The following is a 27113-nucleotide window of genomic DNA, read 5'->3' on the forward strand; positions in this document are numbered from 1 at the left end:
TAAATTGTGGAGCCTTGGTGACAGCTGAGATCAATAGCTATTAAACTGTTGGAGATCTAAGATAAGCCCTCACAAGCCATTGGATTTATGGGAAATGCATTTTAAGGGATTTTTATTCATGCACTATAGAGAATTTACGGTATCTGCTATGTGAGCGTGCATTTTTTCCATGCATGATGCTTTCTCTGTGCTTCTGAAGAGCATCTTGTTTATGATCATCACAGAACGAATTGAATAAGTACATCATTGCACTGCTTTTGGCACAGTGACTACAAAATTTCTAAACAAACATAATATGATTTAAATAAGGTGTTGGTTCACCCAAAAATGAAAATTAACCCTTTATTAACTCACCCTCAAAGTATCCTAGGTGTATATGACTTCCTTCTTTCAGACGAACGTAATTGTAAAAATTATTCTGGCTCTTCCATGATTTATAATGGAAATAGGTGCGTATTTCTCTTCAACAATCCAAAACAAGTCCAATAAAGTTAATCCATCTCTAATAAAAAGTGCCTCACACAGCTCCAGGGGGAGAATAAAGGCCTTCTATAGCAAATCAATGCATTATTGTATGAAAACTGTCCATATTTAAAACTTAATCACTTTAATCTACAAAACGGTCACGAAAATTAGGATTTTTGGGGAAAAATCTCAGAGGATTCCGATATAAGCCAAGAGGAGACTTACTAAAGACTTTGCTAAAGTAAGGAAACTTTGCTTCCTTTGCTCCTGTAAACAAACGTTGGTTTTCGTGAGACTAAGTGGTGCATGCGCTACACATACGTCCTATGTCATCTACCTGGAACGGCTTAGAGAAAAGCGATTATTACGTTGTAAATATGGATATTTTGCTTACAAAAATACATTGATTCCTTATAAGAGGCCTTTATTCAACCCCAGGAGCCATGTGAGGCACTTTTTATTATGGATGGATGCACTTTATTGGACTTGTTTTGGACTGTTGTAAAGAAACACCCGCCCATTGCCATTATATAGCTTGGAAGAGCTAATTTTTAATTTTTACTCAGATTGATTTACTCTGAAAAAAGGAAGTCATATACACCTAGGATGCCTTGAGGGTGTGTAAATAATGGGCTAATTTTAATTTTGGGGCAAACTAACCCATATAACCCAAATAATAACTGCTTTAAATTAAAATGTAGCAAAAGTTGCTTTAAGACCTGACGCTTTGTAATTCACTATGCAAAGTCGTCTTTTTCTGGCTTCTTTTCAAAACTTGCATCTCCTTTCCTTGGCAGGATCCTTTGTGGAAGGTGCGCCGCAGTCAAAAGTTGGACATGTCTGCCCGTCTGGAGCTGCAGTCGGCCTTGGAAGCTGAAATCCGTGCCAAGCAACTGGTTCAGGATGATCTGCGCAAGGTCAAAGCTGCCAACATCTCTTTCGAGAGGTCAGTATTTGATTCTGCTATAATAAGCAACCTTTTTATTTATTTAGAATGTTGTTCAAAGACTCTGCTTCTGTTTAAAGGAGACCTATTATGCCTCTTTTTGCAATATGTAATAAAAGTCGCAGATGTCCCCAGAATGTGGCTGTGAAGTTTCAGCTCAAAATTAAAATTCAGCCCAAAGATTATTTATTATATCTGATTATATTTGAAAATGCCTATTTTGAGTGGAAGTAGAAACACACTGTTTTTGTGCATGTCTCTTTAAATACTAATGAGCTGCTGATCTCTGCCCCCTTTTTCAGAATAGGGCTATGCCTTTATAGCTTTTATGTCAGATACTCTCAAAAAACATCTGTTTGGTTTTGATTATCATGTCTATTGCACTGAAATCATGCATTTTAAAGTTTAAAACGATTTACTCTTTCATGTCTTATTGCGCTTAAACTGTCAAATACACAAGTTTAGGTTAAAAACACACATGAGTTACAAAAACAGTCAGTTGTGTCTGTGAAGGTAAACGGCTGGAAAAGAAATTACATTTTTATATTAGATATCTAAAAATTTTACTATTATAATTAGACTCCAAAAAGTGCTAGTCTGTGCAGCCAACAACAGAATAGTTAGCATGCTTTGCTCAAACTTTTGCCATGAATGGAAACAGTGCAGATCAAGGGGTGGTAATATTATAATAAGACTCTCTTTCTGTCACAGGTGGAACAAAATCTAAGCACCTTGTTTTTTCACATTCTTGCACAGAAAGGCTTACGAAAACAAAGTTACTGGGTTGTTCTTTTTCATGTTTTCTGGGTTGGTTTAGGCACCAGGGACCTGATTATAGCACTTAAACAAGGAAAAAATTCTGTAGTAGTACTTTTGGGCAATAGCAAATTTCATGGTGCTCGCTGTGTGTGTTGCATGGGACTAGTTCAGTCTTATGTGCACATTTCGAAAGGACATATGTTATTAGTTAAAATGATCTAGCTTTTTGTGGTAGTCTTACTTTATGGACTTTCTCACCTACAGCAAACTGAAGGATACAGAGGCCAAGAACAAAGATTTGGAGGAACAGCTGGAGAGTATGAAGAAGGAAATGGAGGAGAACCGCTCACGATCAGACAAAGGTGAAAGAAATTGATGATACATGTTATGACTTTGCCCTTTAAATGCTAATAGACTTAAGTGTCCATAAACCATGAGATTGCATTTTCTCTCATCTTTTTAAGGAACTTTTGAAGGGAATCGCATATAAATGCTGGCAATTGTTAATTTAATAGATTCTTCTTTTTTTTTTTTTCCTCACTCAACTGTAGGCTTGAAACTGCCAGACTTCCAGGACTCTATCTTTGAGTACTTCAATACCTCTCCCCTCGCCCATGACCTGACATTCAGAGTGAGTGTTTCTGATAGTATCTGGCCATCTGCTACTGTGTTACATGCATTAACAAGCCTCTCTCCATTCATTTCATCATCCTAATGTCCTCCAGCCTCAGAAAATCAAAGACCTAAAAGATTATCAAAACCAAAAGGTGACGTCAGTAGTAGCCAGATTGAAACTTTAGAGTATTTACTCGTTTATGAATGTCCAGCAGATGCTAGATACTGTTTCTGCCTGCGTTTATTTGATCCAAAATACAGCAAAAGCAGTAATATTGTGAAATATTTTTATTATTTTAAATATCTGCTTTGTATTTAAAATATATTCTAAATGTCATTTATTCCTGTGGTCAAAGCTAAATTTTCAGCATCATTTCTTACTAGAAATTATAGAAATTAATACTTTTATTTAGCAGGTATGCTTTAAATTGATCAAAAGTGGTGATAAAGACATGTAATGTAACAATTTTTCTGTTTCAGATAAATGCTGTTCTTCTGAACTTTCCATTTATCAAAGAAATGTATAGATGTTTTCAACAAAAAAAATAATGTTTTTTTGAGCAGGAAATCATAATATTAGAATGATTATGTGACTAGAGGAATTATGCTAAAAATTCAGCTTTGAAATCACAGAAATAAATTACATTTTAAAATATGTTCAATTCAGTTATTTAAAATAGTAAAAATATTTCAAAATTTTACAGATTTTGCTGTACTTTGGATCAATTAAATGCAGGTTCGGTGAACAGAGGAGACTTCTTTAAAGATGTTTCAAAAATAAGAATTTTTATTTAGCCCGTTAGCTGTTTTTGTTCAGACCAATGCAGGAATAAAATGATTAATATAATGCATAATAATTTACAATTTTAACTTTTCTTAAATTAATTTTATGGTTTAGGGGGTTACTGCAGACACCTAAACCTACCTAAACCTAGTTCTTTTCTAATTTCAGAATTTCCTTAAACTATTTCTACTGCTAATTCCAGTATTTTCAGAAGAATTTAAAGAGTATTAATGGGACAAATACAAAATATCTAAAACAAATAATTAGCACCTTTTTTATGTGTCTGGAGTTTGATTTCAGATGCTATATCAAGTTCAAAAACACACATCAAGATCAGTTCCTGCTGATTTTGAGCTCAAGAGCGAGTCTTGTGTTAACCAGCCCTCCCTTTGCCTGCTGGTGTAGATGTGTGATATGAGGCTTCCTGCCCTGCCCTGCCTCATCCTGAAATCACTGACTCCCAGCAGTTATTATGTAGCTTTCAGTCACAGTTGACATTGGAACAGTAGCTGATGACTAAGACTTGAGCGATGGATTTACTACAGTCACTGAGTCAGTTCAGTTCATCATGCTTTGATTACCTCATCAGAGACCAAAGCAACTGCAAGTCTGATGTCCATCGTTCAGTTTAATGAAACTGCTTCCTTATTGCAGTGCTTCAAAGCGATCAGGTTGACAGATGTAGCCATGGCTGTATTTTTGAGACTCGTGGGATTACAGGAAAAGACCTAAAGTGAAAACAAGTTCATAAGCTGTGTTACCTGTCATCTTATTTTTATCCCCCTCAAAAAAAGGACTCTGTCTCCTCCTCATCCGCATCATCTCTGCTTGCGTTTTGGGATGAAGTAAGTTTACTGAACGAAGCTCCTCTCTGTCAGTTTTAATCTCGGCAGGAGTGATCTGTCAGCAGACAAAAGTCATATTGTAGTTCATCTTGTGCTTTGTTTGCCTAAACAAAAACAGCACTCACATTACTTACTGTAAGTTAATCATACCTGACTCAGCATTTAAGGCCAGATGTTTTTGACCATGCAACTTATATTCAGCCTAACCAGCATGCCCTCCAGTTTTGTCTGCTGACAGTGTTCCTCGTATTGCAACCAGACCCTAGATCCAATTCAGTCTATTTGTAGGTGCTAAAGGTTAGAGACTCACTATTAGCATCCAGCAGTTAGTATTAACCACCTCCCCACTGCCTTCTAACCTCTTAAATGGCTAATGTGAATTACGCCACTCTCCATTTGTCAAGTCTGCAAATGCAACTAAGCTGTTAGTTAACTCCTAGCACCCGCTAGAACAATAAACATCCGTAATTTAGATTGAATGACCAAGGCAACCAGCTGTAAAATGAATCAAATTAAATAAAATGATTAAATTATGGCCGATGTTTCATGAATATTTATATCACCTATACACAATATAGGTGATGATGGTAAGTATCCTTGTTAGCTAATTGAACATGAAAGTAATTCTCTGTGGGGAAAAGTGATATCATTTAATTTCAATTTGATTTTAATTACTTGCCAGTCTTTGTGTGTCTTAAATGGATAGTTCACCCAAAAATGAATGTCGTTCTCAACCCGTATGACCGTCTTCAGAACACAAATTAAGATATTTTTGATGCTCTTGGATTAATTAAAAATTCTTAATTTGTGTTTCAAAGATGAATAAAAGTCTTACAAGTTTGGAACGACATGAGGGGGAGTAATTAATTACAGAATTTGAATTTTTGGGTGGACTGTCTCTTTAAATGTCAGCATCGCCCTTAATTGAATTGTTGCATAGATACACTGTTAAACTATATCGGTGTGTTTTGTTGAACAGTATTGTATCGTGCTTGGTAAGTATTAGCCTATGTGTGCATAATTTTGGGGCTTAATTGCAGATAATGGTGCAGAAGTGTTTACAAAAGCATCCTAAGTTGAATTAGATGCATAGGATTCATTAGTGTTTGGCAAGTTTAAATGTAATGTTTTGTACATGTACACTACCAGTCAAAAGTTTTTGAACGGTAAGATTTTTAATGTTTTTACTATTTAAAATAACTGTTTTCGATTTAAATATATTTTAAAATGAAATTTATTCCTGTGATAAAAGCTGCATTTTGCTCTTTAAAATCATTACTCCAGTCTTCAGTGTCGCATGATCCTTCAGAAATCATTCTAATATGCTGATTTGTGGTTTAAGAAACATTTTTTGTTATTATTATTATTATTATTATTATCAACAGTTAAGTAACTTTTTTTCAGGATTCTTTGCATTTATCTGAAATAAAAAGCTTTTGTAACATTACACACTATACTATTCAAATGCTTGGAGTCAGTATAATTTTTTTTGGGGGGGGGGGGGGGGGGTTATAGAAATTATTACTTTTATTTATCAAGAATGATTTTAAATTAATCAAAAGTGATGATAAAGACATTTATAAATTAATTTTACAAGAATGCTGTTCTTCTGAACTTTCTATTGATCAAAGAAACCTGAAAACATGTACTCCGCTGTTTTTAATATAAAAATAATAAATAATAATAAATGTTTTTTGAGCATCAAATCAAATTATTTGAATGATTTCTGAAGGATCATGTGACACTAAAGACTCGAGTAATGATGCTAAAAATTCAGCTTTGAAATCACAGGAATATATTACATTTTAAAATATATTCAAATAGAAAACAGTTACTTTAAATAGTAAAAATATTTCAAAATTTTAAAGTTTTTGCTATACTTTGGATCAAATAAATGTAGGCTTGGTGAGCAGAAGAGACTTAAAAAAACAATCTTACTGTTCAAAAACTTTTGACTGGAAGTGTATATATAAAATACTTTTGAAGCTTACCTTTTTTTCAGGATTCTTTGAAATTAATATATCACGGTTTTTACAATAATGGTATATAGCAGCACTGTTTTCATCACTGATGATAGTAAATGTTTCTTGAGAACCAAATTCAGCATTGCCATGTTACTATATCATTTTATTAATAGATATAAACCTTATGCTTATGACTTTCATGAGTGAGCACATGACTTCTGAATGTTTATTAGTTATGACGTAAAATCATCTCAGTCACATTGTGACAATGTTTGCGTGACTTGAATGTCTTAGTGTAGCTTTTTGAGGAAATGAAAGGATGTTTTTAAAGCTTTTGACCTCATCTGCCACCATAAAGCTACCATGTAAGTGAAATTAAAAATAGCCCAAGCAAATGATGCATACTCATTTTGAGTTTCCCATCTGTGGTCTTTTTCCTTCAGACAAGCTCCGTCGGTGATGTGGACGCCGCACCTCAGAAGACGGACATCCCCGCTTCCTCCCCATCAGTGGCTTTAGAACAGGATGTGAGTGTCCACCTGACACTTCCTATTACATTCTGCTGCTATCAGACTTCCTGTCTGATACATTGGCCATTGATTTAGTCATTTCCTGAATAGTAATGAATAGGACAAAGATTAAAAAAAAAAAAAAAACAGTACTGTTTTATTTATTTAAAAGAGTTTTTCATTCATGGAACTGTTGTATTAATCCTTTAGGAACCAGTCAAGCCTCAGGCGACCACCCCTGCTGCCCCTTCTCCAATTTATCAGCCCACGCTCACCGCACCAAAGGTAAAACCACCATATCATGTGTCTGACTGTTCATTAGGCTGTTTCCTTTAGCTCCTTTAAGTCTGTCAGCATAGTATTATTGGCTTTTCCACACCAGCATGCATTCATTGCTCTGACTGTTAATGTTTTGTTTGTCTACAGCCTAAAGCTCATCAGCTGAGCATCAAGACTTTCTCCAGCCCGACCCAGTGCACTCACTGTACCTCCCTGATGGTGGGCCAGATCCGACAGGGTTATGCCTGCGAAGGTGAGCTCAGTATTAAATAAATGCGATCAGAAAATGATAAAGAGATTTTGATCTAAGATTAAATACTTATGACAGTTTCACTTGTCTTGTTTTGAATGTTTGATCATTTTCTCTCCCTCGCTGAATCTCTTTTAGTATGCTCTTTCATCTGCCACGTGTCCTGTAAAGACAACGCACCCCAGATTTGCCCCATTCCTCCAGAGCAGGCCAAGAGGCCTCTGGGTATTGATGTGCAGAGAGGCATTGGCACAGCGTACAAAGGTTTTGTCAGGGTGAGAACGATAATGTAGTAGTTTCTGTTCTTAGGGGTTAAATGATGAAATGTCAGTTATTTTTGCCTGCGATTTCCTACTAAATTTTTTTCTAAATATGCATTAAATTGCAGTATGGGTTTTCTCTTTTAGATCCCGAAGCCCACAGGAGTGAAGAAGGGCTGGCAGAGAGCATATGCTGTAGTGTGTGACTGTAAGCTCTTCCTCTATGAGGTGCCAGAAGGGAAGTCAACTCAGCCTGGTGTGATGGCCAGTCAGGTTCTCGACTTGAGGTCAGGATTAGTCACATTCTGTGATCGTATATGGGCCTTTATACAGAATTGGTGCAAACTGCTGCCCCACAACCAAAAAACGCATTTAACAAGCATTTAGGTATTCAAATCTTAGATAATAAAAAGATCTTGGTTAACATCTATTGAAACCATTTAAAATATCAATTATATATATTATAAGTAGGACCGGGACTTTAACGCGTTAATTTAGATTAATTAATTACACACAAATAACGCGTTAAATTTTTTTAACGCATTTTAATCGCACTTAGTTTTGCACCGCGGAACGTTTCTCACTGGATGAGATTAAGCGGACCGATTATACTGGAGCACCAACTAGATCTTTTTATATGGCTCTGGTTCAGACAAGCTGCGTCCGTCCTAAATAGTATTGTATGTCCCAAATCGTAGTATGTTTAAAAAAGTATTCCAAAGATTCCCGGATGGTCTACTACTTAACGATCAATGCACACTCTTAACGGCTATTGCCCGCAACACACTGCGCCGTGAACGAGGATTCAATTAGAACTACAAACACGCATAAAAAGTGTTAAAAAACTACAAACATGGAGGATATGCGCGACCAACGGACAGGTAGAGAAAGGGGTTTGAGTGATAAATAATCAGTGTGTAACCTGATAAAAAATATTTTTTAAATGTTATCCGCGTTATATTCCATGTGCGGCAACATTTATAATGATAGGTTTGGTCATTAACGTGTAAATGCATAATTAATCAAACACAAGAGCAGAGTTCTCGGCATGAAAGACTCGTTAAAGAACGTGCCTCTTGCTACACTTAATGGCAATATTGCACTGGTCTGTTGGACTTGGTTGAACAAAAATAAACAATATTTTGTTGCTTCAGCTTATGTATTCAGTCATTATTCAATGGTATACTAAAAATCCATGTAAAAATCTTACTTCTCACTGTTCTCAGGTCAAATATTTATATGCGATTAAAATGCGATTAATTTCGATTAATTAATTACAAAGCCTCTAATTAATTAGATTAAATTTTTTAATCGAGTCCCGGCCCTAATTATAAGCTTAATATAAGGCTTAATTACGGTGGCCGACAGAGGCCAACGCGCTGCAAACAAGAAAACAAATGCAAACAGAAAAAACGACAACAAATTAAGAAAACATCATCAGTTTGACAACACAGGCGCTGCAAATCCTCGCAATGCAAACACAAATACGGAAACGCACTGCAAATTCTCACAACACAACCAAACTCAGAAACGCGCTGCGAACACACGAAGGCGCTACAAACTAACAAACGCGCTGCATATAGCACGGTCCACAACGGAAATGTTTCAGGGGGACCTCAAAAAGTGACGAACTCATCTGGGACCTGATTATTTTTATATCACTATATTACCTGATTATTTATATCACTATCACCTTTAAATGGTACTATACTATCACTAAAAGGTGATAGTTCACCGATAACACCTCTGCTCTGACCAACAGCCACTGAACAAATAATCAAGTCCCAGATGGGTTCGTCACTTTTTGAGGTCCCCCTGAAACATTTCCGTTGTGGACCGTGCTATATGCAGTGCGGTTGTTAGTTTGCAGCGCCCTCGTGTGTTCGCAGCGTGTTTCTGAGTTTGGTTGTGTTGTGAGAATTTGCAGCGCGTTTCCGTATTTGTGTTTGCGTTGCGAGGATTTGGAGCGACTGTGTTGTCAAACGGATGAAGATGTTTTCTTAATTTGTTGTCGTTTTTTCTGTTTGCATGTGTTTTCTTAAGTTTGCAGCGCGTTGGCCTCTGTCGGCCACCGTACTTAATATATATAAAATCATAAATAGTGGGTACTTCAAATAGAAGGTGGCTGTCCTAATCCCTACCCCCCCCTAAATTTCAACTTATGAAAACAATATTGAAAAAAAAAAAATTAGCATTTTATGCAAAAAAACATGCAAAAAAGTTCAAATTACATTTATGATCAGAAAATATTTGTCACTCTCTCTTATAGCTACATGGTGAGTAGATAGGCCTCATCATCTGAGGTAATTGTGTTCAAAAGTATGAAAAAATTTGTGTTACTTTAAAGAATGTCACTACCGAACACTGTTTTTCTATAATTAAACACTTTTTTTGGGAAGTATATTTAGTTTAAATATGTGTACCACTGTTCAGAACTGTGCTAGCAAGCCATGTACTGATTAGTATCTTTGAGCTAGGTTCAAAAGTATCTAAAATTGCCACTACTGAAACTGTCATAGCCGAAACATTTGGTGAAGTTTGGTAGCGACATCTTTGTTTTTTGGGGGCGTTATTCCATAAAATATTATGTTACTACCGTAACAGTCACGACCAAAACATGTCATCATTGTTTCGGTAGTGACAAAAGGAACACGTAATCCTCATATTTTGGAGAAATAAACAATTTCAGTACAGTTATGCAGATTTTGTTGTTTTAGTATGTGTGTTAAAATTCTGTAATGTGATGTGGTCGCTACCAAATCATTAGTCACTACTGAAAATGTGCAGTCACGACTGAAACATGGGATGTTTTGTCAAAAATTAAGTATACTGAATTATCATTTAGGATGTTATGATAGTTTTTGGTTTAATGTGTATTCAAACTAATGAAAATTTAATTTAATGAAAATTAATAAAAATCCAACAAGTCACACTTGAAATGTTGTTGAAATTGTAATCAGTATTGATTTACTACTGAGAACTTTTTAATAAGATAGAAAAATATATACTTACAAGGAAGATGTAAGCAAAATCATTATAGGTCAATATAACCCTTCTAATTAAATTATTATTACTGTGTTTCGGTAAATTAAATTTGGGGAGAGGACAAATAATCCAAAACTTTCTGAAAATACAATATGAGAAATAACCGCACGATTACTACAAATTTGTACCTTGGATATTATACAATTTTGGAATTTTTTTTTTTTTTTTTCAAGATGCTTCCAACTCTGACTTTGAATTCATTCTGTAGAATGGCCCATATACTTAGTCAACGATTCAAGTAATACTTTACAATACTGTTCAAAAGTTTGTGATCTGTAAAACTGTTGTTTCTTTCTTTTCCTTACAGAGATGAAGATTTCTCTGTAAGCTCTGTGTTGGCATCTGACGTGATCCATGCCAATCGTAAAGACGTTCCCTGCATATTCAGGGTAAGCTTCAAAACATGTCTGGTTCCTTAAATGATTCATTGCTATTTTGTTAGTCGTGCATCCTGATCATAAACAATATTTGCCCTGAACTTCACAGGTAACCTCATCCGCTTCAAACTCTCCAATCCGGCCGATGCCTCTGCTGGTGTTAGCTGAGAGTGAGGCGGAGAAGAGGAAGTGGGTGGGCATCCTAGAGGGCCTGCAAAGCATTCTGGCCAAGAACCGGCTGAAGAACTGTGTGGTGCATGCCCTGCACGAGGCTTATGACAGCAGCCTGCCTGCCATCAAAACTACACTCTCTGCTGCCATCGTAGGTGAGTACAGAGTTAGGGAGCCCATGGACCATGTAAAATGAATACTTTTATTTAAGTAAGGATGCTTTAAAATTGATCAAAAGTGATGCTAAAGACATTTATAATGTTACGAAAGGTTTCTATTTCAGGTAAATGCTGTTTTTCTTAACTTTTTATTAATCAAAGAAACCTACAAAAAATTCTACTCAGCTATTTTCAAGATTATAAAAATAAAACATGTTTTTTGAGCAGCAAATCAAAATATTAGAATGATTTCTGAAGGATCATGTGACTGGAGTAATGATGCTGCTAAAAAAATGTAGCTTTGAAATCACAGGAATAAATTACATTTTAAAATATATTCAAATAGAAAACATTTTAAATAGTAAAAATATTTCACAATTTGACTGTTTTTGCTATACTTTGAGTCAAATGAATGCAGGTTTAGTGAGCAGAACAGTCTTTTTTTTTTTAGTGTACATAAATATGTAAATGTATTTGTGGTATACTTAGCATGAAATAAATGTATTTCAAATATATATTGAGTATACAAGAATATGAATATATTGATATCTGCAAATACATTTGTGCATTTACACATAATATTGTCTGGTTGTAGTAATAATATTTTAATAATAATATCCAGTATTAATGTTTTCAGTCAGAAAAAAAAGTAGCCACAGGCCATTTTACCTGGTAATAGCTTTATGAACTTTATGAACAAAGTTTTGATGGAAAAGACCTTCAATGGAGGGGCAGAAATCGGTTTTTGGAACAACACAAATATTCCATTCACAAATCATATCTGTCCTGCTTTTGTCTCTACAGATCGAGAACGAATTGCATTGGGGACAGAAGATGGCCTGTTTGTAGTCGAGATCACCAGAGATGGTAAGAGTACTCTATATAGCACAGGTTTAGTTCTTTGCCATTATTTTCACTATAATTAATTTCCCACAATCCTTTTTTCAGTCATCGTTCGTGCTGCTGACTGTAAAAGAGTCTGCCAGATTGAGCTCATTCCCAAAGAGAAGATGGTTGCCCTGCTTTCTGGCCGTAACCGCCATGTCCATTTATACCCCTGGGCGGCACTGGAGGGTGCAGATGTAAATTTCGATGCCAAGCTGACGGATACAAAGGGCTGCCAGGCTATGACCATAGGTAGCTTACGCCCCGGTGGCCCAGCGTGTCTCCTAGCAGGTGTGAAGCGGCAGGTTATCTGCTACGAAATCACACGCATAAAGCCCCATCACCGCAAGCTGTGGGAGGTGCAGGCACCTGGTATCGCCCAGTGGCTAGGTATTATTCGTGAACGGCTTTGCGTGGGTTACCCTTCAGGCTTCGCTCTGCTGGCCATGCAGGGAGAGTCGTCCCCAGTGAGTCTAGTGAGCCCGGGAGACCCTTCGCTAGCCTTTTTGGCCCAGCAGCCCCTGGACGCACTGCATGCTATGGAAGTAGGGGCCAATGAACTGCTGCTGTGCTTCAGTCAGCTGGGAGTGTATGTGGACGCGACGGGGCGACGCTCTCGAACACAGGAGCTGATGTGGCCTGCTACACCACTTGCCTGCAGTAAGTGTCTGTAAAGATCTTGTGAGGGAAGTTAAACATAATTGTGACCCTGGACCACAAAACCAGTCATAAGGGTCTTTTTTTAAATCATAGCTGAATAAATGGGCTTTCCATTAATGTATGGTTTGTTAGCATAGGACAATATTTGACTGAGATGCAACTATTTACAAATCTGGAATCTGATGGTGCAAAAAATCTAAATATTGAGCAAATTGCCTTCAAAGTTGTCCAAATGAAGTCCTTAGCAAGGCATATTACTAATCAAAAATTAAGTTTTGATGTATTTCTTTAGAAAATTGACAAAATATCTTCATGGAACATGATCTTTACTTTACTTTAAAAGAAAAATCTATACTTTTGACCCATACAATGTATTTGTTGGCTATTGCTGCAAATATACCTGTGCTACTTAAAACTGGTTTTGTGGTCCAGGGTCACAATTGGTAAAAGTATCCAAGCAATAGTGAGTTTTCATTTTTTTTTTTTAACCCTCCTAAAATTTCCAGTGTTTTTCATGTGTAGACTTGGAGAGAGGAGTAGAAAAGATTAGAGAGATAGCTTAGAGATCTTATTTTTAGAATAAATGTAAAGATTTTTTTGATAGAATAGGTCTTGAAAAGAAATATAAAGTTGACAGGTAGCAATCCAATCATTCGGGTCAATACCGATAAGCCAATAAATCGTAAATAATAAAAAAATAACTTACTAAAAACAAAAAGTGTTACAAGTGAATTTAAGCATCGCAGCATTATAATGTACACTATGAAAATTCAATATTAATAGATTACATTTAATATTTATTCTATTTATTAGCTATTTTAAAGGTTTATTTTTAGTGACAGAAGATGAGAGAGGTAAAGATGCAGGAAATTTGATGTAAGTTTAGCTCTCGTAAGTGAATTTACTTGATTTGTAATTTGACATGGAGGAAAAGAAGAGAAACCTACACCTGAGTAAGCAAACGCTGGCTGTTCTCATTAAGGAGATCGGTGCAAGGAAGAAAGTTCATTTTAAGAGGCTTGATATTAAACCGGAAAGTGAGAGGCAGCCATGGGAACGCTGTGGCCAACTCCATTAGGGATGTGAGTGGAAAAAATGGGTGGCAGTAAACAGACATTTAGCAGAAAGGTCAAGGGAGCAGATAAGGACAGTATTGTAGAATGCAGCTATTATTGTGTAATGATGTAATGCTTAAAAGGTTAATATATAAAACAATCCAATCAGTCCTTTAAACATCTTGAAAATGTAAAACAATCTTAACTTTAAAAAATTATTTTCAACTTTTTTTTTTTAAATTAAGTATTTTCTTAGGAACGGTGTTTATTAAAATAATACAATTATTTTTAAAGGGTTAGTTTGCTTCCAGAATGAAATTTCCCTGATAATTTAGTCATTCGAGATGTTAATTGCTGTATTTCTTCAATAGAAAAGAAATTAAGCTTTTTAGGGATTTTCTCCATATAGTGGACTTCAATGGTGGCCAACAGTTTAAAGGTCCAAATTGCAGTTTCAATGCAGCTTCATAGGGCTCTACAGGTTCCCAGTCAAGGAATTAGGGTCTTATCTAGTGGAACAATCGATCATTTTCTAAAAACCAAAACAAATTTATAAACTTTTTAACCATAAATGATTGTCTTGCACTAGCTCGACCTCAGGCGTGTACACCTGACATAGGCGGAAGTACCTTCCCAGTGTTTACAAAGGCCTTTACAAAAAAAGGTAAAACAACGATTTTGGACAATTTTGAAGTTGGAAGAGAAAATGAGCCCTACCCTACCTTTTTAAATTGAAGTACACAGATTAAAGAACTAACCGTGCATGACTTTTCCAATGTGATTACGGATGCATGCACATTTGCAGAGCTAGCACAAGATAAGCATTTGTGGTTAAACTTAGATTTTTTTTAAGAGAATGGTAGATCGTTTTACTAGATAAAACATTTATCCCTCGGCTGGGATTGTGTAGAGCCCTTTAAAGCTGCATTGAGACTGCAGTTTGGATCTTCAAACTGTTGGCCACCATTGAAGTCCACTAAAATCCTGGAATCTTTCCCTCAAAAACCTTAATATCTTTGCGACTGAAGACTGAAAGACATGGACATCTTGGATGCCATGGGAATGAAAAAATTATCAGGAAAGTTTCATTCTTAAAGTGAACTTGTCCTTTAAACGATTAGTTCACCCAAAATTGAAAATTCTGTCAAGAATTACTAACCCTCATGTCAATCCAAACCTGTAAAAACTTCATTGTTCATTGTTGGAGCACAAATTAAGAATTTTGAGAGAGCTTTCTGACTTTGCATAGACTGCAACGTAACTGACACATTTCGATCCAGAAAAGGCCCAGAATAGTAGCAAAGACATTGATAAAATTGTCCATGTGACGGTGTTTCAACCATCATTTTCTGAAGCTACGAGAATACTTTTTGTGCGCAAAGAATAATGACTTTATTCAACAGTTTTTCCTTTTCTGTGCCAGTCTTCGACATATATTCACAAGATTACCACGACGCATCCGTGTGCTGCTGACGCAGAAGCGGATGTAGTACTTGAGAAAGTGGCATGCAAATTGTTGAATAAATTCGTTATTTTTATTTTCTCTGCACACAAAGTATTCTCGTAGCTTCAGAAAATTACAGTTGAACCACTGATCTCAACATAGACTATTTTAACAATGTACTTACTACCTTTCTGGGCCTTGAACGTGTCAGTTGTGTTGCTGTCTATGCAGGGTCAGAAAGCTCTCAGATCTCATTTTTCATGTTCCGAAGACGAAAAAAAGTCTTACAGGTTTGGAATGACATGAGGCTGAGTAATTAATGACAGTACCATTTTCTTAGACCATAAGAAAATGGTACTTTAGGAGTATTTTATTCTTAGCACTATTTTGGGAATCGGGCCCCAGATGTTTCAGTCAGAACGGTGAGAAATTATCCAGTCTCCGACCCAGTTTCAAGGCACTTTAGACTGTCCATTCAGAACGGCATCTTGAACGATTTGCCTAGTGCATTCTTTTGATAATGAGTGTGAGATCTTAAACCCATATTCATTTTATTTTATTTTATTTTTATTTTCAGGCTCAAACTCGAACTACCTGACTGTGTACAGTGATTATGGAGTAGACGTGTTTGACGTCCACACTACAGAATGGGTCCAGACCATCTCATTAAGAGGAGTGAGTGAAGAATCCTAATTTCAACAATTTGTATTAATGATTTGAAGCTGATCTGACTTCAAACTGTGTCTGTAGATTCGGCCCCTGAACGTGGAAGGCAGTCTGAACCATTTTGGCTCTGAGCAGCCCCGCCTCATCTACTTCAGCAACAACACCTCAGGTCTGATCACTTCACCATGTCAACACACACATCTCCAACACACTGAACCTAGAGTCTACTTCACTGCTGAGGGCGAGTTTATTTCTTCACACTGTAGCCAGAGTCTCTGGTTACAATAGTCCACCTGTGAAGAAATCTGTCCTCCACAAAGTGATGTCAATCACTCCCGCCTACAGAGACACTGACGCAAGCATGTGTATATATGTACTAGCGAACCCACGCATGCTTGGAGCTCAGTAATGGTGGAGATTTTGATTCTTCTCAGTCACTTGAATTTTTTTTATTCGATTTATTCAGTGGCCCTTACTGTCCATTGCGTCATTATGTCAGTAGATGATGACAGTTAACTTTGAACTAAGATTTCTTTAATTAGACGTCTTGTTCGGTACTGTTCTTTTTTTTTTTTAGACACAAAGCTGTGCAAGTGGTCTTATTTGTTGAGTACCTTTAGTAAGTTAAATGCTCCTTACTCTTTGTTAAGTCATATTTTGATATCTCTCGTCTGTGAAAGCACACGATTGTTTTCCTGCCTTCAGTGAAAGAGTCTTATTACTTGCAAGATTTTTTTCTAAAACAGTGTGTAGATTTGCAAGATTTGTTTTGAAACTAAATATGAGTCCGTATGAATGAGGACTAATAATTTAACAGATTTATTCAAAAACACTGAATTAATCGGTGCATAGAAGTGATTTGAAAATGATTAGTTCATTTCAAAGATTTGTTTGAAAACTCAGTGCGAGTCAGTCGATAGAAATGAATAAGATTAATTCAGCAACACTGAATCAGTGCATAGTGGTGAATAAGAATTTGTTCATTTACAAGATTTGTTCAGAAGCAATCTATACGACTCAGTGCATAGAAGTAAACAATAATTATTTGTTAGTTTATGGGATTTCTTAGAAAACACTAAATGAATCAATGAGTGAGAGTGATTTGTTCGTTTATAAGAACTGTTTAAAAACATTGCGAGTTAGTAGATACAAATAAATGTTCATTTACAAGATAGAAATGAATGACTAGTTCACTTTCAAGTTTTGTTCAAAAACACGGAATGAATCAGTAGGCTACATAAAATTATTTGTTCATTTAAAAAAATTGTTTAAAAACACTAAATATGAATTAGTACATAGAAATGAATGACTAATTGTTCATTTACAAGATAAAAAATGAATGACTAGTTCACTTTCAAGTTTTGTTCAAAAACACAGAATGAATCAGTACATAAAATTATTTTTTCATTTGAATTTTTTTTATAAAACACTAAATATGAATCAGTACATAGAAATGAATGACTAGTTGTTCACTTACAAGATTTGTTCAAAAACACTGAATGAATCAGTATATAAATGGATTTGTTCATTTACACGATTTGTTCAAAAGCACTGATTCATTCAAAAGCACTGATTTGTTCACATACAAAACACCACAAGGTCTCTCCATTAGATCAGCCCAGGTAATGAAATGTACGGCTCCACCCTTTGTGGCCCATTTACAATTCACTTCCTGCCCACTTTGGCAGATTGCCCTCTTGATAAAGATGCTTTTGTTTGGTAAACTGGAATGACCTCATTTGTCACACCTCCTCTAGGCCCACAGCCAACAAGTTCCACATTACATTCAGACACAGCGGCTCTGAGCTCAAAAAGCTGTAGTTTGAGCCACAACCGTCTTTCTCAACCTCATTCACACTCTTGTTTTACAGATGGCTGTGATCTGGCCATCCCCGAGACCTCAGACAACAGCAAGAAGCTGATGGTGAGGACACGCAGCAAGAGGAAGTTCCTTTTTAAAGTTCCAGAGGAGGAGCGGCTGCAGCAGAGAAGGTCAGGAGCCTTCAGGAATTAATCTCTCACACTGCCGCACTCCTGCACCGCTTCTAATCCATGTGGCTTGTTTCTGTTTTGTTCAATAGGGAGATGCTGAGGGATCCTGAAATGAGATCCAAGCTGATCTCCAACCCCACTAACTTCAACCATGTTGCTCATATGGGGCCAGGCGATGGCATGCAGGTCCTCATGGATCTGCCTCTGGTAATGTTTTAAAGCTGGAGAGATCAGCTATTTTGAATAATACATAAACACACTTGGTGCTAAGCTAAGGGCCCTTGCTTGGTAACATACAGCTGCCTGCCATTTTAAAATCTTGATGGGCGACCCATCAGCTGAAGATTTTTTTTTAAATCCCCATCCTGCCAATACTAGTGTCACCAGTGTGCCCCTAAGCCCAGGTTTCTATAAGGTGGTGTTTCTGAACTCTGCTGCCTGAGTTCCCTCCACACTCTCACATCGTCTCGCTAATCTCACACTTTCAGTTCAGGTCATGAAGCCTCTACTAATAAGCCAGTTACTTGAAGGTGTATTTGCTAAAAGACTTAAAATGTGCAGTGCTAGGGGATCCCCAGGAGCAAATTTGAGAAACACTGTTCTAATTACAACAGGGATTCCTGAACCACTTTTTATTCAGACCATCTTCATTTTTATTCATACCATGGAACAGAACATCATTTTACTTTGCTACTATTCAACAGTGCCATAACACCACTAATGAATAGACAATACAAAACGTACAGCACAGCCATTATAGTCTGATTTCTGATTCTGAACAAAGGAGTCTGGAGGATTTATCTACAGTTGAGGTCAAAAGTTTACATCCCCCTTCCAGAATCTGCAAAATTAATTGATTATTTGACCAAAATAAGAGGGGTGATACAATATGCCTGTTATTTTTTTATTTAGTACTGACCTGAATAAGATTTCACATAAAAGATGTTTACATATAAAAATGAACCTGTTCAAAAGTTTGTATCCCTTTGATTCTTAATACTGTGTTGTTACTTGATTGATCCACAGCTGTGTTTAGTGATAGTTGTTGATGAGTCTCTTATTTGTCCTGAACAATTAAACTGCCTGCTGTTCTTTAGAAAAGTCTTTCAGGTCCCACAATTTCTTTATTTTCCAACATTTTTGTGTATTTGAACCCTGTCCAACTATGACTGTATGATTTTGAGAGCCACCTTTTCACACTAAGGACAACTGAGGGACTCATGTGCAACTACTACAGAAGGTTCAGACGCTCACTGATGCTTCAGAAGGAAAAACGATGCATTAAAGGGATGGTTCGGAGTAGAATTGACTTCATTGCTATGCACTCCGAAGCCCATGTAAATACCCCATCCGAAGTTTTTTTTACCTTAGTCGAACATTTATGGAGATATTAGAGTTTTTCGAATTGCTTGTTACAGGAGTGAATGGTACATGTATCTCATAAATTGCACCACTAAACGTGCAAGTAATCTTACCAAACTTGTACAGTAGTGTAAATGGGTTATGTACTCACAAAACGCTGCATCGGAACATTTGTAAGTCCACCATGAGTGTTTTAAAAACACGTTTTACCCGAGAACTACTAGTCTCAGAAACTACAAGTCGACGTCACTTCCCTGGTTTGAAAAAAGCACGTAAAAGTCCTCCTACTACATCTGTGTGCATGTCAACTTGTAGGAGGACTTTTACGTGCTTTTTTCAAACCAGGGAAGTGACGTCGACGTGTTGCCATTTGTAGTTTTTGAGACTAGTAGGGATCGGCTAAAACGTGTTTTTAAAACACTCATGGTGGACTTACAAATGTTCTGATGCAGCGTTTTGTGAGTACATAACCTATTTACACTACTGTATAAGTTTGGTAAGATTACTTGCACGTTTAGTGGTGGAATTTACGAGATACATCACATGTACCATTCACTCCTGTAACAAGCAATTCGAAAAACTCTAATATCTCCATAAATGTTTGACTAAGGTAAAAAAAAAACTTCGGCATAGCAATGAAGTCAATTCTACTCCGAACCATCCCTTTAAAAGCCGGAGGGTGAAAACTTTTGAACAGAATAGAGATGTGCGTTTTTCTTATTTTGCCTAAATATCATATTTTTTTTCATTTAGTACTGCCCTTCAGAGGCTACAGAAGATAGTTGCTTGTTTCCCAGAAGACAGATAAGTTAAATTTACCCTGATCTTCAAATTCAAAAAGTTTTCATCCCCCACCTCTTAATGCATTGTGTTTCCTTCTGGAGCATCAGTGAGTGTTTGAACCTTCAGTAATTGTTGCATATGAATCCATCAGTTGTCCTCAGTTTGAAAGATGTATCTCAAAATCATAGTCATTGTTGGAAAGGGTTGAAATGGAGAGAAATGCTGGAAAACCAAAGAATTTGTGGGACCTGAAGGGTTTTTCTGAAGAACAGCAGGCAGTAAAACTGTTCAAACAAGGGACTCATGAACAACTATCACTAAACAAAAAAGTACATTGTGGATCATTCAGGTAACAGGGTCATTTTTATAAATTTAACAACTATTTTTTCTTATGGACTATATGTAAACATCTTTTATGTGACATATCTTAATCAGGTCAGTACTAAATAAACAATAACATGCATGTTGTATGATCCCTCTTATTTTAGTCAGATTCTGAAAGAGCTATGTAAACTTTTGACCTCAACTGCATCTATCTGTCTAAGATGAACATTATTTTGTAGTCATATCATTTTTACATTATTAATGAAGGCCAAGTAATGCACCTCAAAGAGCTTAATTCAAAATTATCTCCGCTTACAATTTCCAGGAAGATTGATTAATGCAGTTAATGCACCATAAGTGTTTTTAAGAATCTTCCTTAATAGAAAAACTAGGTAAACTAGATCGATTTAGATTTAGTCCTTCATCCAAATCCAATTTAATTCTCCAGCTTTGTGCAAAAGATGCTAAATGAGCAGAATCTGAGAACTTGAGGCTGTTTTAAGAAATAATATTAAAGGAATAGTTTATTCCTGAATTAAAATTTCCGAATTATTTACTCGCCCCCATGTCATCCAAGATGTTCATGTCTGTCTGTCTTCAGCCAAAAAAATAAAAGCATTCCAGGATTTTTCTCTATATAGTGAACTTCAATGGTGGCTAATGTGTTGAAGGTCCAAATTGCAATTTCAATGCAGCTTCAAAGGCCTCTATACGATCCCGGACGAGGATTTACGGTCTTATTTAGTGAAACGATTGGTCATTTAAAAAAAAAAAAAAAGTATGCACTAGCTCGACTTTACACATTGTGTAATCACATTGGAAAGGTCAAGCACGGTTAGTGCTTTGTCTGTGTACTTGGGTTCAGAAATGTAGGGTAGGTCGAAAAACTCATCTCATTTTCTCTGCACGTTCTTTGCTGCATCAGTAGTTAAAGTACATACATTTGTATTATTATTATTATTATTTTTTATTTTTTATTTTTTTTTTTTAGAAAATGACCAATTGTTTCACTAGATGAGACTCTTAATGCATTGTGTTTCTTTCTGGAGCATCAGTGAGCGTTTGAACCTTCTGTAATAGTTGCATATGAGTCCCTCAGTTGTCCTCGGTGTGAAAAGTTGGATCTCGAAATCATTCAGTCATTGTTGGAAAGGGTTCAAATACACAAATGTTGGAAAACCAAAGAATTTGTGGGACCTTAGGGTTTTTTCTAAAGAACAGCAGGGAGTTTAACTGTTCAGAACAAACAAAGGACTCATAAACAACTATCACTAAATAGTTGGGATTGTGTCGAGCCCATTGAAACTGCAATTTTGGACCTTCAACCCGTTGATCCCCGTTGAAGTCCACTATATGGAGATAAAGCCTGTAATGTTTTCCTCAAAAACCTCAATTTTTTTAGACCGAAAAAAGAAAGGCATGAACATCTTGTGTCGCAGGGGTGAGTAAATATAGATGGGTTTCTAGAAGTGCTGTTTGGACATTGATTCCAAGGGCTCTAATACTCATCCTAACATCCTTTTCTTTCATTTGACTGCACAGCGCCAAAGTCTTTCCCTTCTCTTCTCTGCATGTTTCTTCTTTTTCTTTTTCTTCAAAGCCAGCCAGCTCCACTCTTCCACCCTCACACCCTTTTCTCTGTCTCTTTTTCCTGTTCACGTCGCTCCTTGTGTTTTCGCTCTGGTCGTGGATTCGCTCTGTCCTCTGGTTGCGGTGGCAGCAGCAGAGCGAGACTCCCTCCCCCTCATCCTCTCGCCACCATGCCCTGATCTCCCCTCCGACCAACTTTGAGCACGTCTATCACATGAGTCCCGTCTCTGCCGGGCTCTATCTGCAGAAAGAGCCTTCTTCCCAGCAGAGCCTACTTCAGTTCTCCTCTTCCTCCTCCTCTCCTTCCACATCCTCCCTGGGAAGGGTAGGCTAGCAACACCCCTCCCCACCCCGCTTCCTCTTCCTCCCCGTTCCCCATCCCTCCCCCACCACACCCTCCGGGCCCTCGACTTCCTTTCCTCCCTGTGTTATACCATCCCTGTCCTGCTCAACTCTTTGTTCATGCTTGAGTGTAGTGACTTTGGGTTTGTTTTTCGGGTACAGACTTTTTAAATAAGCGGTTTTTAGGAGAGTTCACACAAAAATGAAAATAGTTTTTTAGCAGTAGCCTTGATTTCCAAATATTATGGAAGTCAATGGGGACCAGCAACTGTTTGGTTGCCAGCATTCTTCAAAATAGAAAGAAACTTGTAATTTTTGGGTGAACTATCCATTTTGAAATTATGCAGTCAAATAAAAAAAACGCAAAGTGTAAGGTAAAAAAAAAAACTAACAAACAAAAGTAAAATCATCAGTTTTACCAGTGTTTGTGTGTGATTTGAATGTTATGCTTGTTTGTGTTGTACTTATCAACATGCTAATGTTAAACTGTTGAAGTCAGCTAGCAGTTGAAAGTGGGGCATGATAATAAACATTAAAATACACGTGCTGTTGTAAAGATTGCTACTAAATGTAAACTTCATACTTCAGCATGAGACACAAGTGTGATACTATTGCTCAGTGTGAAATAGCTTCTGGATTAGGGCTGTCACAATATCAGATTTTCACTACATGTTGTTGTTGTTGTTGTTGTTGTTGTTTTTTTGCATAAGTTTAAATTAACTATATTATGATATCTGTTGAAATTTCTACATTTTGTTTGTTTTCTTTTCTCTTTTCTTTGTGGCTGATGAATCACACACAGATTCCAGTATGATTCCAGTATTGTTAATGTGCTTTCATATTTTTAAAGTTTATTTCATTTTCATTTTAGTTTAGGTTTTAGTCATTTTATGTGCTATGATCATTTATTATTATTTTTATTTAATATTAATTAATATTTACTTTTACATTTTAAGTAGTTCAACTTTTGTTTCAGTAATATTTTTTTATAATGTATTATTTTAATTTTTTGGTAGTAAAAATACTGCATCATTGTCTCTTTCTTTTGTGTGTCAATGTTTATTTTTATACTTTTAATTTTCATTTTAGTTTAGGTTTTAACGATTTTGTCCATTTATTTGTTTTATATTAATATTTCGAGTATATTTAGTTTTATTTTATTTATATTTATTTCAGTTTTAAATAGTAATTATATATACTTCAACGTGAACATTTTATTTAAGTAAAAAAAGTTAACTTTAATTTTAGTTTAGGTTTTAATTATTTAGTTTATTTTTTTAATATTAATATTTGTAATATATTTAGTTTTAATTTATATATATTTCAGTTTTATATGGTAATTTTAGTAATTCATCTCAAATATTTCATCTCAGTTTTTTTTATATTTATTTCAGCTTTAATTTCAATTAAATTTTTTGCATGTGTGTCAGTGTTTATTTTTATAGTTTTAATTTAAATTTTATATGAGGTTTTAGTGATTTTGTGTGCCATTACCATTTATTCATCTATATTTTTAATATATTTATTTTAAGGTATATTTATTTTAGTTTTATTTCATAATTTTATTTATAATAATTTTAGTATTTCAACTTAAACATTTTATTTCAGTTATTTTTTTAAACCTAATATTTTTATTTTAGTTTACTTTCATTTCAATAAATACATGATTTTAATATTTTAGGTTAACAACAACACCGTTTTTTTTTTTTTTTTCATATGTGTCAGTAATTATTTTTATACTTCTAATTTTCATTCTAATTTTGGTTTAAGTTTCAGTAATTTTGTGTGCTATTACTATTTATTCAGTTTTTTTTATATTAGTTTTAATTTATATTTATTTAATTTTTATTACATTTTATATAGTTATTTCAATACTTCAACTCAAACATTTTGTTTCAGTTTTTTTTTTCAATTTCAATTGATACATCATTTTAATATCTTTGGTTAACCACCACATCGTTTTTAATATTTTTACTTTTTTTTTTTTTTTTGCATGTGTTGGAGTGAGTAGCTACATTATTTACGATACTATTTAGTTCTTACATTAGTATTTTAAATATCACTATTATAGTCAGTGTTTATTTTTATACTTTAATTTTAATTTTAGTTATATTTTAGTAATTTTGTGCTTTTACTCTTTGTTTTTTTTATATCTCCATTTAGTTTTAATTTATATTTATTTCAGCTTTATATCATAATTTTAGTTCAACTCAATTTTATTTCATTTTTTAACATTTTATTTTATTTCAGCTTCTTTCAGTTAATAGATGATTTTAATATTTTTTTGTTAACAGTAACACTGCATCTGTGTCTTTTTTATTGTTTTTGTGTGTGCGTGTTGGAGTTGCAGCCAACTCTATTATTTAAAATAATATTTAGTTCTAACATATCAATATTTTAATTTAGGTTTTAGTAATTTTATGTCCTTTATCATGTAATTTATTTTTACCTTTATTTTTTAATATCTATTTAGGTTTATTTCAGTTTTATATAGTCATTTTAGTACTTCAACTCAAACATTTTATTCCAGTCTTTTTATGCAATATAGTTTTTTTCCAGCTTTATTTTAATTAATAATGGTTCTAATATTTTAACAATACCACTGCATTATTGTCTTTATTGTTTTTTTTTTCTTCTTTTTTTTTATTGCATATGTGTTAGAGTGGCAGTTAGCTGAGACAACTTCTATGTAGTTCTAACATAGCAGCATTTTAATTTTAAATAGCATCTATACAGTTAAATATAACAGTATATTGTGACACCTCTGTTCCAGGTAATGCTAAAAAAAATGCTGTTGACTGAGGGTAGATATAAATATATATATAAATAATCCAAAAGATTTCTTAAATACAAAACAATTCTAATGATACTTTGTGCATGAAACCAAATGTTTACACTAACAATAGTCGTATTTTTTAAAAGAGTGAACACAAGTGCATGACAGTGGCATACTCTATATGTGTGTCTGACTTTTTGTACCTCTACTGCAGAGTGTGATGCCCTCTTCTCAGGACGACCTGTCTAAAGACAAGCCACGACCTCTGTCCAGCATCTCACGCCAACAGAGGAGTAAGACCCACATCACCCGCACTGCCTCAGGTGGGTGCCATTCCTTAAACACACACACACACACACACACACACACACACACACACACACACACACACACACACACACACACAGACCTAACATTGCCATCCATCTAATTGCCTAAAATGTATACCTTCTTTAAAGGAGGAGGAGATTTTGGAGGAGCAGGGTCATCTCGCAGTATTTCTGATCAAGATCAAGACTTTGAGAGAGAGGTAAGAACATCTATCATCTACCTTAATGACCTCCCTTGGGATATCAAAAATGGGTTTATTTCATTCGCCCCACATTTTGAAAGCTTCTTGAGATGCATGATAGATGCTTAGAGGAGCTTTGAGGTGCTTTGGGCCGCTCAGTGAGTTTTCTTGTGTCCTGATTTTGTGGTCTGTAATAACTGCCCCAGTTCTCACAGTAAAACCTGCTAGAGCTGTAAACCACTGTTGTTTTAGTTGTATAAAATTTTCTGTATTACGTAGTATTTATGCAGTTATATCATATAATTTTAGTATAAGATTTAGTACTTGTATGTGTTTTTTTTTTTTTCGATTTAACTTTAATTCATTTTTATTTTAGTATTGTTTATATACTATTATATTATTTATTAATATTTTGAATTAGCCTTTTTTTTAGTTTCCATTTGAATTTTAGCTGGATATTTTATGTGCTTGTTTTTATTTTTTTGTTGGTAAAATATTTTAGTATTTATTAATATTTTGAATTAGCTTTTCTTTCTGTATTTTTTTTTTAGCATTCATTTTAATTTCAGTGTGAGATAAATCTCTTTTTTCCCCAATATTTAAATTATTTTTTTTTTTCAGTTGTAGTCGTTTAAATCCTTAAACTTCATTTTAGTTTAAGACTTTGTAATCTTATGTGCTTTTCTCATTTGTTTTTGTAAGATAGGAATTCATTTATTTCTCCAATATTTCCAATATTTAAATGTAACTTTTTTGACATTTTAGTTTATCATCTTTATACTTTTTTTAACTTAAATTTATTTCCCCCAATATTTAATATTTTTTATAGTATAAGATTACATAGTAGTATTTATTACTTTTATTTATTTTTCTCCAGTTTAACTTTAATTATTATTACTTTTAGTACTATTATAGTAATTATTAATATTTTGAATTAGCTTTTATTTTTTATATTTTTAGTTTTCATTTGAATTTTAGAAGATAAGTTTAATGGGTTTTTTCTGTTTAGCCTTGTTTTTTTGGTAACACTTTACAATAAGGTTCATTAGTTAAACATTAGTTAATGTACTAACATGAACTAACCATGAGCAATACATTTGTTACTGTATTTACTAATCTTCATAAACGTTAGTTAACGAAAATACAGTTGTTCATTGTTTGTTCATGTTAGATCATGCTGCATTAACTAATGTTAACAAGATTTTAAAAACGTATTAGTAAATGCTGAAATTAACATTAACGAAGATTAATAAATGCTGTATAAGTGCAGTTCATTATTAGTTCATGTTAACTAAT

The 27113-nt window shown here is 34.9% G+C and overlaps 1 protein-coding gene across 1 annotated transcript in view; it reads left to right on the top strand.

The window, feature by feature from the left end:
* Window positions 1-27113, top strand: part of cdc42bpb (CDC42 binding protein kinase beta (DMPK-like)) — a 97316-nt gene that overhangs the window by 68044 nt on the left and 2159 nt on the right. The window contains exons 18-37 of the mRNA XM_073852909.1: window positions 1263-1411; window positions 2435-2532; window positions 2722-2801; window positions 4364-4414; window positions 6822-6905; window positions 7098-7172; window positions 7314-7419; window positions 7555-7691; window positions 7824-7963; window positions 11029-11110; window positions 11208-11424; window positions 12232-12294; window positions 12376-12972; window positions 16049-16146; window positions 16222-16306; window positions 18009-18129; window positions 18219-18336; window positions 22322-22513; window positions 25521-25629; window positions 25765-25835. Of these exons, the coding sequence (XP_073709010.1) occupies window positions 1263-1411; window positions 2435-2532; window positions 2722-2801; window positions 4364-4414; window positions 6822-6905; window positions 7098-7172; window positions 7314-7419; window positions 7555-7691; window positions 7824-7963; window positions 11029-11110; window positions 11208-11424; window positions 12232-12294; window positions 12376-12972; window positions 16049-16146; window positions 16222-16306; window positions 18009-18129; window positions 18219-18336; window positions 22322-22513; window positions 25521-25629; window positions 25765-25835 (2673 nt within the window). The remainder of the gene's footprint in view (window positions 1-1262; window positions 1412-2434; window positions 2533-2721; window positions 2802-4363; window positions 4415-6821; window positions 6906-7097; window positions 7173-7313; window positions 7420-7554; window positions 7692-7823; window positions 7964-11028; window positions 11111-11207; window positions 11425-12231; window positions 12295-12375; window positions 12973-16048; window positions 16147-16221; window positions 16307-18008; window positions 18130-18218; window positions 18337-22321; window positions 22514-25520; window positions 25630-25764; window positions 25836-27113) is intronic.

This window comes from Garra rufa, chromosome 13 (genome assembly GCF_049309525.1).
Source record: "Garra rufa chromosome 13, GarRuf1.0, whole genome shotgun sequence".
Classification (NCBI taxonomy): domain Eukaryota; kingdom Metazoa; phylum Chordata; class Actinopteri; order Cypriniformes; family Cyprinidae; genus Garra; species Garra rufa.